The 18,567-nt window shown below is 43.0% G+C and overlaps 1 protein-coding gene across 6 annotated transcripts in view; it reads right to left on the reverse strand.

Moving 5' to 3' along the window:
* Positions 1-18,567, reverse strand: part of CENPU (centromere protein U) — an 89,348-nt gene that overhangs the window by 44,464 nt on the left and 26,317 nt on the right. For 5 of the 6 annotated variants that reach the window (XM_040334043.1, XM_040334037.1, XM_040334050.1 and 2 more), the window contains 4 exons: positions 16,139-16,232; positions 14,116-14,244; positions 9,399-9,471; positions 4,511-4,631 (listed from right to left, as the gene is read on the reverse strand). In XM_040334043.1, coding sequence (XP_040189977.1) covers positions 4,511-4,631; positions 9,399-9,471; positions 14,116-14,244; positions 16,139-16,232 — 417 coding nt within the window. The remainder of the gene's footprint in view (positions 1-4,510; positions 4,632-9,398; positions 9,472-14,115; positions 14,245-16,138; positions 16,233-18,567) is intronic. The other variant, XM_040334056.1, reaches the window with a different exon arrangement.

Raw genomic sequence — 18,567 nt, forward strand, 5'->3', positions numbered from 1 at the left:
GAAAGTGTTTCTGGAATGAGAACTCTGGAGGGAAAAGCTACTTTCACTTTTATTATGGTCCTCATTTAATTCCATAAAGTATTGTTTTATGTCTTCAGAGCACCTCTGGCATGCCAGGATGTGTTTTGCCATCCTTGTAGCATTTGGAAAAGAATATTTCTTCTCACAATATTTGCAACTTGTAGCTTTGCTCTCAGCAGAAATTGCACCGTGGAAATGTTTCCAAGCTCTAGATATTGGTCTCACCATTTTATGAGAGGAGGTAAAGAAAAAACAGATTTACTGACCAGACTATAGGGTGAACATAATGCTGTGATGGTGGAGAATAGAGATGGCCCAAACACCCCCCGTTCGGTTCGAAGCAGAACTGCCGAACAGGGGAAAAGTTCTGCCATGAACTCCATTGAAGTCCATGGGAGCCGAACATGAGAAATCAAAAGTCCCCATTTTGAAGGCTTATATGCAAGTAATTGGCCATAAAAGGGGTATGGGGGGTCCGAGTTCTGCCCTGGGAGACATGTATTAATGTCAAAAAAAAAAAAAAAATTGAAAATGATTGTTTTTAACCACTTGCCGTCGCCGCACCGTCATAATACGTCCACAAGGTGGCTCTCCTAGGCGAGATCACGTATTATGACGTCCTGCCTTTTAGCCGCCACTAGGGGCGCGCGCGCCCCCCGCTCGCCCCCGACTCCCGTGCGTGTGCCCGGCGGGCGCGATCGCCGCCGGGCACACGCGATCGCTCGGTACAGAGCGGGGAACGGGAGCTGTGTGTGTAAACACACAGCTCTCGTTCCTGTCAGCAGGGGAAATGCTGATTTTCTGTTCATACAATGTATGAACAGAAGATCAGTGTTTCCCCTAGTGAGGCCACCCCCCCCCCCCACAGTAAGAACACACCCAGGCATACTTAACCCCTTCCCCGCCCCCTAGTGTTAACCCCTTCACTGCCAGTGGCATTTTTATAGTAATCTAATGCATTTTTATAGCACTGATCGCTATAAAAATGCCAATGGTCCCAAAAATGTGTCAAAAATGTCCGAAGTGTCCGCCATAATGTCGCAATACCGAAAAAAAAAAATCGCTGATCGCCGCCATTACTAGTAAAAAAAAATATTAATAAAAATGCCATAAAAATACCCCCTATTTTGTAAACGCTATAACTTTTGCGCAAACCAATCAATAAACGCTTATTGCGATTTTTTTTAACGAAAAATATGTAGAAGAATACGTATCGGCCTAAACTGAGGAAAAAAAATGTTTTTTTATATATTTTTGGGGGATATTTATTACAGCAAAAAGTAAAAAATATTCATTTTTTTCAAAATTGTCGTTCTATTTTTGTTTATAGCGCAAAAAATAAAAAAACGCAGAGGTGATCAAATACCACCAAAAGAAAGCTCTATTTGTGGGAAAAAAAGGACGCCAATTTTGTTTGGGAGCCACGTCGCACGACCGCGCAATTGTCTGTTAAAGCGACGCAGTCCCGAATCGCAAAAAGTACTCTGGTCTTTGGGCAGCAATATGGTCCGGGGGGTAAGTGGTTAAAGGAGCAGTGATTTTAATGATGCTTAAAGTGAAAACAATAAAAATAAAAAAATCCTTTAACCACTTGCTTACTGGGCACATATACCCCCCTCCTGCCCAGGCGAAATTTCAGCTTCCGGCATTGCATCGCTTTAACTGACAATTGCGCGGTCGTGCGACGTGGCTCCCAAACAAAATTGACGTCCTTTTTTCCCCCACAAATAGAGCTTTCTTTTGGTGGTATTTGGTCACCTCTGCCGTTTTTATTTTTTGCGCTATATACAAAAAAAAAAAAAAAAAGCGACAATTTCGAAAAAAAAAAAAAAACAATATTTTTTGCTATAATAAATATCCCATTTTTCTTTTTTTAATTTTCCTCAGTTTAGGCAGATACGTATTCTTCTACAGATTTTTGGCAAAAAAAAAAAAAAATCAATAAACGACTGGTTTGCGCAAAAGTTATAGCGCCGACAATTGTATTTCTGCATTTGCAACAAAAAGGATCACCATCTCAATCTAGAGACATGCCTCTCTTTGATAGAGGACTGGATGACGAAGAGTTATCTTAAACTCAACGGAGCGAAAACAGAACTTCTCCTGTTTCACGCCAAGCGTATCAATCAACCTGCAACAACTTGGACACCCCCGCCCATTCTGGGCAAAATCATCACCCCTAGCGCCAAAGTCAAAAGTCTCGGGGTCATCTTCGACTCTCACATGACATTGGACGCACAAATAGGGTCAGTAGTCAGCGGATCCCACCATCTGCTGCGCCTACTACGTAAACTTACTCCTTTCATTCCCAAAGAAGACATAGCGGCCGTGGTGGGAGCGATTGTAAACTCCTGATTGGACTATGCAAACGCCCTTTACCTCGGACTCCCAAAAGTACCAAATCGCTCGTCTGCAAGTCGTTCAAAATACGGCCGCCAGACTTGTGACTGGGAAAAAACCTTGGGCATCAATCTCACCTTCACTGAGAACCCATCATTGGTTGCCAGTAAAAGACAGAATTGTTTTTAAAGCACTCTGCCTAACGCATAGATGTATCCATGGGAATGCTCCCCATTATCTATGCGAAAAAATAAAAGCTCACAACTCCAATCGCGTTCTGCGATCCACCAACCAAAATCTGCTCCAGATACCGAAAGCCAATTAAAAGTCCAAAGGAGAAAGAAGATTCGCAGTCCAGGGTCCCAGACTATGGAACGCTTTACCAACCAGCATTCGGTTGGAGGAAAACCACTTAGCATTCAAGAGAAAGATCAAGACGCATCTCTTTTGATATCAAAGGAGACAGGAACAACAAGCGCCCAGAGGCGATTTAGTTCGCATGTGCCGCGCTATATAAGTTTTTCATTCATTCATACAAAATAGGGGACAGAATTATTATTATTTATTTATTTTTTACTAGTAATGGCGGCGATCTGCGATTTTTACACATTTTTGGGACCATTCACACTTATACAGTGAACAGTGCTATAAATATGCACTAATTACTGTATAAATGTGACTGGCAGGGAAGGGGTTAACACTAGGGGCGAGGAAGGGGTTAAATGTGTACCCTGCATAGTATTTCTAACTGTGGGGGGAGGGGACTGACTAGGGGAGGTGACCGATCTGTGTCCCTATGTTTACACACAGAGATCCACGTCCTTGTCTGTGTAACCGCCGATCGCGGGTGCCTGGCGGACATCGCGGCCGACAGGCACGTGCATCAGCACTGCAGTGATGCGGCGCGCGGGCCCCCCAGTGGCCGGAGGACATCTATAGACGTCCTCCCGGCAATTGAGAGCCACCTTGTGACCGTCTTTTGCCTATAGGCAGGATACCAAGTGGTTAAATATTGTGCCTGTAAAGTGGTGCATTTGTAGCATGTATAGAACATGCTGTAGCAAAATTTTTAATTTCTAAAAAAAAAAAAAAAACACACAACACACAAGCCAAATCGCATTTAAATTGACTCGTGATTGCAATTACCGACTCCCGTCAATTAAAAAATAAATAAAACCTGCTAAAAAAAAAAAGTGTCAAAGTAATAAAAACAAAGACACAGTTTGACAATGCCCTTAATAAAAGTATGGGATTTATTTTTTATTTTTGATTAAATACTTACCTATGTGGATGGAGCATCAGACCGATGCTGAAGCTGTCCCCTGTCTCGGCACTGAGAACCGAGCCCCCGAACATCACAGATGGCTCGGTTTTCACAGATCCGAGAGAAGAGCTGCTGCGTCTCTCCTCTCTGCACCTCCACACTCACTGGAGCGCTGATCTGTGGAGGGGCGGAGAGAGACCGTCTTAGCAGCTTGCCGAGACTGCCATCAATGAAAGCAGTTCACGGATTCAGACTTGGAAGTCAGGATGACGCGCTGCCTCGACTGATGGCAGTGACGTCAGCGGAGAGTAGACTTGAGACCGCTCTCTGCTGAAAACGGGTCAAAAGCAGCGCAAAACGAATTGCACTCCTGTGACTCTTGAGAGAAGCCCAGCCTAAAAAGCTCAGGCTGGACTTCTTTAAAAAAAAAAAAAAAAAAAAAAAAAAACACACCACAACACACACCTCATCGACGGCTGACCACGGAATGCCTCCTCCGCTGTTTGACAGTTCTTATATAGGTATGGGTGGGTCGACCTGGCGACATCACCTGGTGACACCACCCTCTTGTGACATCACGGATTGGTGCATGAAGCAGACCAGTTTTTTTTTCTAGGCCTTTCCATCTCTACTTGGCACACAAATTCAATTAGTGGAAAAACAGACCAGTATGTAAATTTACTATTCAATAAGCATACAAGAAATAGGGTATTTGGTTATATCATGTCACCCCTGCAGAATACAAAGCAGGAAGCAACTTTATTCTTTTCCCGCAGCAAGAAAATTAGATACGAAGAGAAGATCCTCAGTTAAAAATAGGTTTAGTGAAATGTAAATTTTTTCAGCTCTAGACAAAATGTAGAGGTCATATAAAATTTCATTTACCTATAATGGTTAACCAAACTCTCACTCTCAAATAGTATGACATCAAGTTCATTTACATTTTTGGCAGTTAAAGGTGCATCTTCTGGGCTCCAAACAGTCAGCTGTATTTTTTCTTTTTGCTCTATAAAAAAAAGAAAAACATAGTATTTTTTTTTCTCTTGGAGTCTGTTGAGAGACATGGGACATCTTTATGTATTTGATTATATTGCCACCTACCGAAGGACTGCCTCCATTTTGTAGCAAAGCAGTACTAACAGCATGATCATATACATAGACACCTGTGTTACTCAATGGACTCCAAGAAGAAGTTTATGGCAAGTACAAAAATAGATACAGGAAGTCTAACCTTTGGGACATCACAAAGGAGCCCAACATAGGAAACAAAGGCCCAAGAAAACAGAACAAGAAACCACCTGCAGTAACAAGTATTTCTAAAAAGCAGTGGCTGAGAGAGAAGACTTGCACAGCCTGAAAGGTTAAAGTGGATGTAAATCCCCACATATACCCAGTGAAGTGAACAGCCTCAGATGATACAGTGATGAAACAAATCTCCCTACATAAGTTTTGCATGCATATCCACTGTTTTCAGCTGTACATATTCTTTAGAAAGTTCACACTGCGTTACAGATTTTCTCTTCCTGTTCAGCACTGAGTGTGACGTCTGGGCACACAGCCAAGACAGCCAATTGCAGGAAAGGCACACACCCCCCACATTAGCAAAGGAAGAAGGTAATTTGCAGAGCTGTGCTGTGAGAAGGCAAACTGTCTGCTAATCTATTTATGGCAACCTTCCACTACACAAATTTCGGGTTGCTTTTATCTCCTGTGTTGGAGAACTTGTCAGAAGTCATCAGGCTGATAACAGATCTACAGGACAGAAGAAAGCCACGGGACTCAGTGCTTTGGAAAAAACACAACAGATATATGCCCAGCTCAAAATTTCATAAAATCGGGTTTACATTTACTTTAAACTTTAACACAGGAGCGGTGAAGAAAAGACATCCACCTCCACCAAAAAACTAACCAGGCCATTTTTTGCGATACAGCACTGATAATTTAACTGACAATTGCGTAGTCGTGCAGCACTGTACCCAAATCAAACTGATGTCCTTTTTTTTCCCCCCACAAATGGAGCTTTATTTTGGTGGCATTTGATCACCTCTGCAGTTTTTATTTTTGGGCTATAAACAAGAAATCGGACAATTTTGAAAAAAATAAATAAATATATCAAATATTTTTTACTTTCTGCCATAAAACCAAGTAAAAATAAAATGTCTATATCAATTTAGAGCCAATATGTATTCTACTACATATTTTTGGGGAAAAAAAATATAAAAAAAAAATACCAATAAGTGTATATTGGCTGGTTTGTGCAAAAGTTATAGCATCTACAGACTATGGGATAGATTTATGGACATTTGTAAAAATAGTTTTTACTATAATGGTGGCGAATTTTAGCGGGAATGCAATATTGCGGCGAACAAATCTGACACTATGACACTTTTGGGACCAGTGACAAAAAAAAAAAAAAAAAATGCACAGTCACTGTATAAATGACACTGGCAGGGAAGGGATTAACATCAAGAGTGATCAAAGTGTAAAAGTGTGCTCCTAGGAAGTGATTTCTAACTGTGTGGGGGATGGTTTAATTGGAGGAAGAGATCTGTGTTCCTGATGAGCAGGAACACAAGATATCTCTCTTCCTCTGACAGAGCAGCAGTCTGCCTTGTTTACGTAGACCACCGTTCCGCCTCTCCAGCGGCTATCGTAGCAGCTGGACCCGCTGATTGGCTCCTGCGGTGTCCATTCACAGCAGTAGCGTGTCTCACAGCAGCACACACCCCAGAGCCGACAACAGAATTCACGTACAGGTACGCGATTTTGCGCTTAAGAGACACTCTGCAACAGTACGTGTACGTGGGGAAGTCCTTAAGTGGTTAGGGTATGCTGGTAGGAGAGGTTATCCTGGGCTGGCCTACATTTTCCCCATAGTGATGGGCTCAGATGTTTTCGGATCGTAGTCCCAACCCACCTGAGCAATCCTGCCAGAAAGCCCTCACTGCACACCGCCAATCATGGGCATTTCCCGGCCCGCAGCTGCACATACACACGCCCTGACTAGGCTGCCTATGATTGGCGGTGTGCAGTGAGGGCTTCCAGGCAGGATTCCTGGCAGGATTCCTCTGGTAGGTTGATACTAACATCCGAAACACGCCTGAGCCCATCACCAATCCTCCTGTAAGCAGCAGTATAGCCTAAAATTTAAAAAGATCATAAAAAAATAAACCCTTAAAATCTTTTAGAAATGGCTAAATAAATAAAAGCATTTGTTTTTAAATGCAGGCTTTAGTTTACTACAATACCTTTGTTTTAATCATAGCCATTTGCAGAGGAATCTCTCTTTTTCTACAGTGTGGACACACTCCGCGCACAAACACTGATACGTATTCTGTGCTCTACCTTTAAATCCCTGGAAATAGCACTGGCTGTGTGTTACGGTATTGGCTGTGCATGTACGGTATTGCCAGCTCTCATGAACATCCAGCACCCTGGAAGTTCCGTGATGACTTCTGCGGGATGTGTTGTTCACATCCCAGATGTCTGCGGGCAATGGGCCAACAGTAAAGGAGCTGCAGGAATATCTGGCTATGGGGTAGAGTGGCAAGATGGAAGCCTTGTCTTACAAAGCAAAACATTCAAGTCCGGCTAAAGTTAGCAAAAACAGATCTGAAGTCTCCCAAAAGTGGGAAAATGTGTTCTGGTCCGATGAAACCAAGGTTGAACAGCAATGAGGTGCACATCACATGCAATGTCTATGTTCGCAATAGTGTGAACCCAGGCCTACAGTTGATTGTTTTTTGACAGAAGGATTATACAAAAAGAAAATATATAACCCGTGTATGGAAAATCCTGAGGCAGGAAAATACACAACATTTGCTTAGTGAAAGGCCTATAGATTAGCTGTATCCCCATTGCAAAGATGGGATCAAGAAGGGGTAACTATATTAAAGAATTTCATCATACGACAAAAAGAACAAAAGTAATTTTTTTCCATTAGCTATAGTTTTTTTTACCAAGCATTACCTTGAAAGATATATTCAAGTGCAATGCAATTGTAGCGGGGTCACCTTGTCAGAGTCCCACGACAGGTCATCCCCGCTGGAATTACATTCACATTTGTAAATATGTTGGACATTGTTATGAAGTTATGCATTGCGGGGCTGTGAGTAGCAGGAGATATGGACTCCATTGACTGAGGAAAAAATAGACTACGCCCTTCGCAATGCCCCGCACCATTGGAGCATGTGACAACTCCACCCAGCCAGTCAGAACGGACATGAGAAGTTATTTAAGAAAGGGGAGGGGCTAACTTCGCTCTCTTAGGACCTGCACTCTTCCCCTCTGCGGAGCTGCTGATAAACACAGCCGTGATACTAGGCCAGAAGCCTGGGCCTATTCACCGAGAGACCAGCCATCCAGATGGAAGCAAGACCCCAGCATCCAGCCTGTGTTCCCAGAGATCGAAGAGACAGCCCAGCTGACAACAGAAACAGTGGAACACCCTCGTCCGGGATCCTTTTCGTGCTGCGGAGCAGTGTCTTACCAACGCGCTCTTTCTGAGGGGAAATCAGGCGGATCAGCCTGTTGGGTGAGAGAGCACATGCTCAACTTCAGACTCTCTGTTCAGTGCAGACAACTAGTGCCTTCTCACAGGCCACAGACACGTGTTCGGCCCATAGCCGGAATTTAGAGGCCCAGCTAACTGTTCCAGTGTTACACAGAAATGGTTGACGCTGGCGAGCGGTCAATCCACCAACTTTCAGCTATCCCAGACATTTTGTTGCGTAGTTCTCTCCACTGATTGTCACCTGTGGATTACAATTGTAATGTGCACCACGCGGCCGCAACACGGATATTGACTGATCTGTAGAACTGCCCGTTAGGGGGCGCTCGCGAGCATAGACTGTCTCTTAGTTTAGATCAGTGTTTCTCAATTCCAGTCCTCAGGCCCCCCCAACAGGTCAGGTTTTCAGGATTTCCATTATTTTGCACAGGTGATTTGATCAGTTTCACTGCCTTAGTAATCACCACAGCCTTTTCATCTGAGGGAAATCCTGAAAACCTGACCTGTTGGGGGGGCCTGAGGACTGGAATTGAGAAACACTGGTTTAGATGAATGGTACCATTCCTAGGTTCAAAAGGATCTCACTAATTTACATTAATTGCCGATTCTTGCAAGGGCCCTTGCGAATCAGACTGAGCTATTACTTATTGATTGTGTTTAATGTCTAAACCATATACCTGTTGTTGCCAAGTTTCTATCCAGTAAACGTATTCCTTATATTCAAGTATATTCACTGTGTGGAGTGTATTTTCTCGTCTGGAGGGACCGCCCATTATAGCAGGTAATTCATTGTCATATTGTCATTGCATGTTGTGTGCCTGCTACTGTGACTCCAGCCCAGCAGGGGTCACAATATCCCACTACCAGACTTCTGATGTGTCAAGGGAGGGTTCGAGCTAATTAAACAGGGGTGGGTTGAGCCAAAAGAGAGTAGATCCCAAATCAACCAGTGGCTCCTTCGGGGGTGAGCGCTACACAATAACATTTTAACAAACTAGTATAGGGACTGAAGGCTTCGCACTGTCTTTTGTAATCTAAAGCTTAGCCACATACAATGCAAATCAGCTGCACACGCCCAACCGATGTCGCTCCTCCCTTCAGCCAAATCAAGTCAAATAAGAATAGCAACATGCAATAAAAATATACTATAGCTTTCTAATACATAACAATGGAGAAGTCATACAATGTGCCATCATAAGAGTGTATAGGCTCTTAGCGATGTCAGGTAACAGGTAATATAACAACATTTTCTTCTCAACATACTTGATTTGTTTGATTCCTTTTTCTTAGGCGATTTCTTTCCTTTAACTTTAGGCTTTGTCTTCTCGTAAGTCTTCTAAAAAAAAAAAAAGGGGGGGGTTTAATCGAAAGAAAAAAGGTTGGGTACTTGATAAAAGTGCAGAAAAGTTAAGTGAATGCGTGAATGCCATACACCAAGATTTTTGTACCAATAATCTTTTTTCTTGAAGTCTATTGAGGGACACAGAATAGTAGCAACTCCTTCACAAGTGTGTGTTACACTGCCACCTATAGGAGGTTTGGATACTGGCAAACAATATAAGACAGCCCCTGTATAAACAAATATTTTCAAATTGTTCAGCAGCCCTTTTACAGCGACAAAAACTAAACCAAAAATACTTAAGAAAATCGAATCAGTTTTCGTTAACCAATGAAAATGTAAGGCAGGGATGTTTACCCTCGTGAACCTCCGGTTTCCAAGGACGGAGGTCCACCTGCTTCTGCTCCCAGCAAGCAAGCCAGTCGTGTCCAACGTGCTTTGCTTAGCAGCACTGTGCATCCAGCATAGGGTTGCCACCTCATCCCTTTAAACATGAACACATACAAATTAAAACCAAAACACATTAATTACACAGGTTCTGTGGCTAATTAAGGTGGTAAAGGGATAAGGTGGCAACCCTAATCCAGCATTATAGTCCTCAGACGACTCTCCAAAGCAGCACTGTGCATTACAGGCCTCCCGACGAGTCCCAATCCCGACTCATGACGAAGACAACCGTCCAGGAGCAGAGAGCACTGTGAATGACTGTGTACATTACAAATTACAGGCCCGAGACCTCCCCTCAGACCACCGTCCAGAGCAATGCATAGCATTACAAACCTCCCAGACCACTGTCCAGAGCACTGTGCAGCATTACAGGCTTCCCCAGACCACTGTGCAGCATTATGGGACTTTCAGAGCACTGTGCAGTATTACAGGCCTCCTCAGACCACCGTCCACAGCACTGTGCAGCATTACAGGGCTCCCGAGACCACTGTGCAGCATTACAGGGCTTTCAAACCACCGTCCACTGCACTGTGCAGCATTACAGGCCTGCTCAGACCACTGTCCAGAGCACTGTGCAGCTGTTACAGTGAATGCTTACATTGCATGACCTACTGCTGCCTTTTGCAGAACATACTAAATCCCTCCAGAGTGATACCATGTCCCTACCTCTTTTGATCTACTTAGCCACCTTGAGGACTTTAAAACAGAACACTAGCTACCAAGACCTGGCCACAACTGGACAGAAAATTAAAGGGAATGTAAACCAGCGTTTTGCTTCATTCTTAGAGCCAACTGATGTGTTCTCGCCACTTGCAGCAGCTGCTTGTTTTGTCAATCCTACTATCTGTGAAATCCTTGCCGATGTAGCAAATGACAATATTCAGGAACTGCTTAAAAAGGCATGAGGAATATGCCGCAAGAAAATCCTTCTTACCACCCACACACAGAGAGGTAATTCCGTGTGAAAGGTGACCTCTCTAGAGGCCGGAAGAATAGAGCAAGAGGCATGTTGCACAAAGTGCTTTCCTTAAAATGAATCTAAACAAATAGAAATACCTGGAGAACAAAACACTTCTAACATAAGAAGCATACCCAATACTTGTGGGTTGTGCTCATTTTATTGCGATAGAAAGAATCATTATTTTCAACAACAGTTTTAATTGTAAATTTAAATTCATAAGAAAAATGCGCAGGCGCACAAATGCCATTAGTATGTGGGACTATAAAACAACCATAACTTTTTATTAACTCTTTCTTAGCATTGACAACTTTGACAAAAGGAGGTAAATATCACACCAATATGCTGTGCCAGACTGCAAGTGAAAAAATACCAACCAAGCCTTTCTCTTCGGTCCTTCGGTGCGCTCTCGCTCCCTTGTCACCTCCTCCTATGCTTGCCTCCAGAGCCTCTTTCATTCTTTGGAACTCCCTACCCCAATCTGTCCAACTGTCCCCCAATCTATCCATCTCAGACGATCTCATAAAACCCTTCTCTTTAAAGAAGCCTATCCTGCTAACGAATACACAGTTTTACTTCCTCCATCAGCTCATCACCCACAGCTATTACCTTTTGTGTCAATTGACCCTCCCTTTTTAGATTGTAAGCTCCAATGAGCAGGGCCCTCTGATTCCTCTTGTACCAAATTGTATTGCAACTGTAATGTCTGCCTTTATTTTGTTAAGTGTTGGCGCTATATAAATCCTGTATAATAATAATAATCTGGAAACACCTTCCCCCATAGATCCCCTTGTTGTGCTATTGTGTGTAAATCACAGTATGGGCTAGCTTGCAACTTACCAGTCCAACAGTGTGTTAGTAAGATTTCCAAAGCCAAGCTGTAAAAATACGAATATACTTCAGCCCAAAGGCTAAGGCCCCTTTCACACTTGTGCGACTGGAGAGTGCAATGTTGCATGACAAGTCGAACCCATGATTCCCAATGATAACCATTCATATCTGTGCAACTTCAAGTTACACCGACTTCAAAGTAGTCCCTGTACTACTTTGGTCCGACTTTGATGAGCGTTGAGGTCCATAGACCTCAAGTTTACACAGGCATTCCCTGAAATCGCAGCAAAATTGCGGCTATAAAAATATATCGCACGACTTTCAAGTCGTGGCAGTGTGAAAGGGGCCCAACTCACAAAGTTGAGAAAAGGTATTTAGCAGTTTATATTTACTAAAATAATTGCATTTCCATGTTCTGTGTACTGTGGGAGACCAGATATAGTGAATGCAGGGCCCTGAGTTTAGTAACGCTTCAAGCAAGGTTTTATACAAAACTAGCTGAATACCCGGCGTTGCCCGGTCTTCCTATCTTAACCTTTTGGGGAGGAAAATCATAGTAATATAAATATACCCATCTTTTATATAAGGGTGTAGGTAAGGGTTAATTTAACTGTCATATATTTTTATTTGGCATATAAGTAATATGTGTACCAGGTATTATTGAAATATCTCCAGGCGTACAGAAGTTACGTGGGAACATACATTTCCCATTGATTTGCATGGGACTTTAAACAAAACCCCCGACCCTCACAAATGGGGGTAGTTAAGGGATAAATTAACTATCCTATAGTTTAAGTGGACATATAAGTAACATGTGACCAAGTGTTATCGAAATATCTACAGCCGTTTGGAAGTTATGAAGTAACATGTATTTCCCATAGAGTTGAATGGGACTTTAAAGGAAAACCCCGACCATGGCAAATGGGTGTGGGTAAGGGTTAAACCACCTATCCTATGTTTGTTGCTGACATATAAGTAACATGTGTGCCAAGTTTCATGTTAATATCTTTAGCCGTTTGGACGTGATGCTGGAACATACATACACACACACAGAAACGTTGAGATAGATATATATATATTATATATATATATGATAGATAGATTGGGTTTGAAAATAAACTTATACTTTAGCTTTATGAACAAAGAAAGAGTCTGTGGCTTAAAGCGAAATTAAAACCTTGTGTTTTTTTTTTTTGTTTTAAACAGCCCGGGTCCTCTTTTTTCAGGTCCCACGCCGACGCTCCTGGCCCCTCCCTTTTGTAGGTTGCCTCTAGAAAGCAGCTTGCTCTGGGGGAACCCAAGCTGTCCCCATTCACACACAGAGCCGTGACTCGGCCCCAAACCCTCTGTCTCCTGATTGGCAGCAGTGGAAGCCAATGGCTTCCTGTTGCTTACTGGGTGCATTCTCCCCCATCCTGCCCAGGCTAATTTTTAGCGATGTCATACTTTGAATGACAATTGCGCAGTCATGCAACACTGTACCCATATGAAATGTTTATAATTTTTTACACAAAAATAGAGCTTTCTTTTGGTGATATTTAATTTTTTGTTTGTTTTAGCAAAAAAGACAGAAAATTGCGAGAGAAAAAAAATCTTTTTCACCGATGTGCGCTGATGAGGCTGCACTGATGGGTGATGCTGATATGTGGCATGGATGGGCGGCTCTGGTTAGGAGCACTGGTTAACAGCACTGTGTGGGACCAATGTCCCTTTAACAGAAGCCGGTAATCGGCTTGTTGTTTTCTCCTCATGCTGTCAGCGCGAGGAAAAAAAAGCCGATTACTGGCTTCTGTTTACATCATGTGATCAACTGTCTTTGGCTGACAGCTGAACACATGGTAAAAGGGCTGGGATCTCCGAGCGCAGCGCGAGCGTAGGAGGACATCCCTGTACGCCCTCCCAGCAATTTAAGCCCCCGCTGTAGCCATCTTTCAGCTATAGCGCAGGCTTCAAATGGTTAATTTTTGTTAAAGGTGAATGGGCGGAGTTTGGGAGGTGCAGACATAACATCACACAATTCCTTGTGTCTCTCATCCTCCAAATTGCAGCAAAGCTCTCCTCAGGCTGTACAAGTTCACCAAGCAGACGGACACTCTTTTGTACAGCATTATTACGAGGATTGTGCATCTGTCTCCCCAGCACAGCCTGTAACTCACAGGAGGGGGAGAGAGTTGTCCCCTTATGTTTTCAGGTGTCAGCTTTACACCGTTTAGGACCGAAGAGATGTTTTTTAGACATCAGCACTGTGTCAACATGCCAAACATGCTAAGGTCAAATACTTAGTACAGGGAAGAATTGTTGAGTTTATTGATCGCATTGTTCTTTCTTTTTACAGGTTTACAGCCCCTTTAAACACTCTTCTCTGAACCTTATGTTTGCAGCTCTAGCAGAAGCATAGCGCATACCTTATCTGTGGCCTGTTCAGCAGGGGGAGTCTGTTGGTTTGACCCAGTTTCTTCTTCTTCTTCAGGCTCTGGTCCACCTTTTCCAGAAGCCTCCAAATCTCTTGCAGATGTTGCAGTTTTTTGTTGAGTCTGAAAAAAATTACAATAGTTACAATAGTGGACCTTTTACTTATAATAAAAATAAAATAAAAATATTAATAATAATACATTTACATAGAGCCAATAAAATATATGCATAAACCAAAATTATAATGATACCTAGTGAATATATACATAAATCGAAATCCTAAATAAATAGATCACTGGAATTCCTAGTGCGATACCTAGTGTATATATTCACTAGATATCACTATAGCTTGGTCTATGTATACATTTTATTGGCACTAGCTATTCTAGACTGACGTATTTTTTGAGACCAGGGCCGCACCAATTTATTCTTTTAGCAAAAATCTGAGTGGCAGCGGTCTGTGATACCTATATTTACCCTCTTTATTCCCCCCATTAATATCTTCGGCACTGAATATTCCAGTGTCTTAAAAAAAAAAAAAAAAAAATATGATCATTGATGCTTGTGCACCATTATCCACTTCTGGACCAAGCCTATTTCTGACACTTGTTTAAAAGGTAAAATCAATATTTTTTGCTAGAAAATTAGACGCGCAAACATTTATTATATATGTTTTTAAGCAAAGACTCTGGAGAATAAAATGTCAGTTGTTGCAATATTTTAGGTCACATGGTATTTGCACAGTTTAGAGTTGCAGAGGGTGCGTTTTGCTAGAATGATTGCTCTTGCTCGATGATCGCGGTGATAACTCCTGTGTAAATTTGAACACAGCTTACATTTGTGGGTGCGATCTGAATACTTTTATTGCAGTCACAAGGGATGTAAACATCCCTTGTGACAGTAAATAAGCAGTGGCAGGCACTCTTTTTTGAGGGATCTGGGGTCTAAAAGACCCCAGATCCCTCTTTTGCACTTGAAAGCATTCAAAACGCCAAAATCAGCGGTTTTGAATTCTAGGGATTTTTTTAAAATCTGCGCCATTGGCAGCTGAGGAAACCTGCCGTGACATCGCTTCTGGGTTTCTACATAGGAGATCCGATCGAACCGATTCCGGCTTTGTTTGGGACTCTGGCCAGCCTGCACATCGTGTTGGGACAGGCGACCTGGGGCGGAGCAGCGGAAGGCTACGGGAGGGGGGACGTCCCCTCCTGCTTCTTGTGATGACAACCAATGCGGCGCAGCATCCGCTCAGGTGTTATTAGAAAGCAGACCGCCAGCTCTAAAAAGCAGTACCGGGGTGAAGCCTGCAGTTGTAGGTTTCACCCCGGTACAACCACTTCACGGAAAGTGGTTGTAAACCCTTCCATATACCGAGTGAAGTGACTATCCACAGGTTATACACCGAGATTAAACAGATCCTGTGAAATAAGTTGTATATGTTTATCTGCAGTCTTCTCTTCTCTACAGCTGTTCAAAGTCCAGAATTTATAAAGCTTGTCTAAACGTTCAGGAAATCTCCCTCTGCAGAGCTCAGTGAGGAGAGCTCTGAGAGATGATTGGATGCAAAAGACACACCCCTCTCCACACAGCTCACATGAACAGTTGAGGCCGTCAGTCAGCCGGAGGCCCTCCCCTGTCACCTTTTATCTCTTGGTGTCAGGAAAACCTGTCAGAGGCGATTCATGCAGATAGCAGAGGAATGAAGCAGCAGAAAGAAATGACATTTAGTGCTCTTACGTGAGACAAGCCCACACTATAGAGGGATATACTTTGTTCATATTTCGGGCTGAGGTTTACAACCACTTTAAGATACAAAAACTAGGAAAATCAGTGAAGAGTGTTTGCTAGATTTAAGTCACAGCCAAGACACAAGCAAAATTTGGAGACAGCCAGTGCTTCCTTCCAATTTGCTAAACATTATCACAATGCCTGTTTGCTGGAAGTCTGCTGTAAAGTGAAAAGTGCTAGAGAAGAAGTAATACCCAGAAACAAGTAGGAAAATCCACATTTAGATACCTTTTGTTTTTTTTCTGGCACACTCCTTGGTGTTAATGAGCGGCACTCTGAGGCAGCAGTTTTATTCTTCTGTGCACTGCGATTTTTTCGCCCACTAAAAAAAAAAAAAAAAAAAAAAAAAAACAAGAATTATACCATAATATTACCAATTCATACTATTTGATAGAGGAAAATCACGCAAAGCGGCAGACAACTGGTGCAACAATGGCAAGCAAAGTGATGGCTATAGGCTAAAAGGAATCTGTCAAGAAAAATAAAAAAAGGGAGCTATCTCAGATCAGTGACTTAAAGGAGAGTTCCATTAATCAGAGTTTAAATGCTTATTTGTTGTGGTTTTTCAGAACGAAAAATACTCTCAGTGTGGAAACACTTAAAGCCTCATATACACTTGCGGTTGGAGGGAGATACAAACCATGTGACTGAGCCACGTTTTTACCACATGCCAACAAGTCCCCCTTAAGCTGCAATGGCAGCATCAGGGGGTGTACACATCCTGTGGCAGCAATTATACCCCCTCTCTACAACTGAATGGGGCTGCTCTGCAAGCGCCCCACAACCGTGTGCAGTAGCAGTGCGTTAGACTGATGATCAAGGGGTTAAAGCAGGCAGTGAATACAACGTCTTCCCACCACATGCCAAATGCTCTCTGTAGAGCGATCCAAACACAAATTGATCTTCAGAGAACAAAGCTCATGTGAACAAGCTCTAAAAGCACCATTTAACTCCAGTTTTGTGAGGATAAAGTAGTTATAAAGGCTAGACTTGTTTTACCTTTCCCTGCTTTAAGGTTAAAAAAAAAAAAAAAGTTTTAGTATTTATATCGCCCCTCACCCTCCTATATACAGATGAAACTCAAATAATGTGCAAAATATCGTGCAAAAGTTAATTTATTTCACTAATGCAACCTAAAAGGTGAAACTAATACATGAGATAAACTATCTTGCTTTGCATGTAATGAGTCTAAGCCGTGATTTGTCATAATTGTGATGATTATGGCTTACAGCTCATGAAAACCCCAAATCCACAATCTCAGAAAATTAGAATATTGTGAAAAGGTGCAATATTCTAGGCTCAAAGTGTCCCACTCTAATAAGCTAATTAAGCCACAACACCTGCAAAGGGTTCCTGAGCCTTTAACCACTTAAGGACCGCCTAACGTCGATATACGTCGGCAGAATGGCACGGCTGGGCACAGGCACGTACAGGTATGTTGCCCTTTAAGTGCCCAGCCGTGGGTCACGCGCTCGCGACTCGGCCCGAAGCTCCGTGACCGCACCCGCGGGACCCGATCACCACTGGTGTCCCACGAGCTGAAGAACGGGGAGAGGTGAGTGTAAAAATAGCTGTCAAAATAAATAAACCCGTGCTGAAGCTGAATGGCGTACCTGCAAAGCAAACAATGGTTAACAAAAAAACACAGTAACTATTAGGGGATGTCCTGATACCGATACCGAGCACTTATACTCGGGGGAAATGCTCCGATACTTCACCCGTTACCTGGGCGATCAGTGCGGCAGGGGAGTTGCAAGTCTTCTCCCCCCGCACTCCCTTCGTCCCCCGTGCTCCCTGCAACCTTGTCCCCCGTGCTGCCTTGTCCCCCGTGCTCCGTGCCGCCTTGTCCCCCGTGCTCCGTGCCGCCTTGTCCCCCGTGCTCCTCTCCCCCCTCAATCTGTCAGGATGGAGAGCAGAGGTAGGAGCCGCTAAACCCGGCTCCTACCTTTTCAGAATGAACAGAGTCAGTGATCACTGACTCTGTCCATTCACATAACTGAGCATCGTAACCTGTGTTTACGATGCTTCAGTTTATGAATAGCGAGTACTTGAAAAAAAGTATCGGTACTTGTACTCGGTCTCAAAAAAAGTGGTATCGGGACAACCCTAGTAACTATAGAACAGTAGAATGACATCCATGCAAAGCAAATGCGTAAACACAGCAACAATAAAACATTACAGTCAAGTATAGAATATAGTAAAGCCTCGTACACACGGTCGGTTTTCTCGGCAAGAACCAGCAAAAAAAAAAAAAAAACTGCTGGCAGAGCTTTCTTGTTGAGTAAACCGAGCGTAAAGAATCTCGTCAGGAAAAACATTTTTTTCCTGACGAGATTCTGGCCCGTGTGTAGGAGGCTTAAAACTGAGCAGAACAAGAGAGAACAATAGAGCTAGAACAATAAAACGACAACCATTTTTGGCTTTATGTTTTTTTTCCCCCTCTTATTGTAACTATAAATGTTCCAGCTTAGGGTCTCTCAAAAATGAGATTGCTATCTAACCATTCTTTGCAATGGTTAGCCATTCTTTGCACCAGCCCCAAGAGCCTCCTTTTCCTCATCTTGGCCCGATCGTTCCTGCGCCAGGGACGAGCACACCCTCTTGAGCCAGAGTCCCAGCACTTGATTGGACAGATTGAGAGCAGCACAGTCATTGGT

The sequence above is a fragment of the Rana temporaria genome, chromosome 1 (genome assembly GCF_905171775.1).
Source record: "Rana temporaria chromosome 1, aRanTem1.1, whole genome shotgun sequence".
In the NCBI taxonomy this organism is placed as follows: Eukaryota; Metazoa; Chordata; class Amphibia; order Anura; family Ranidae; genus Rana; species Rana temporaria.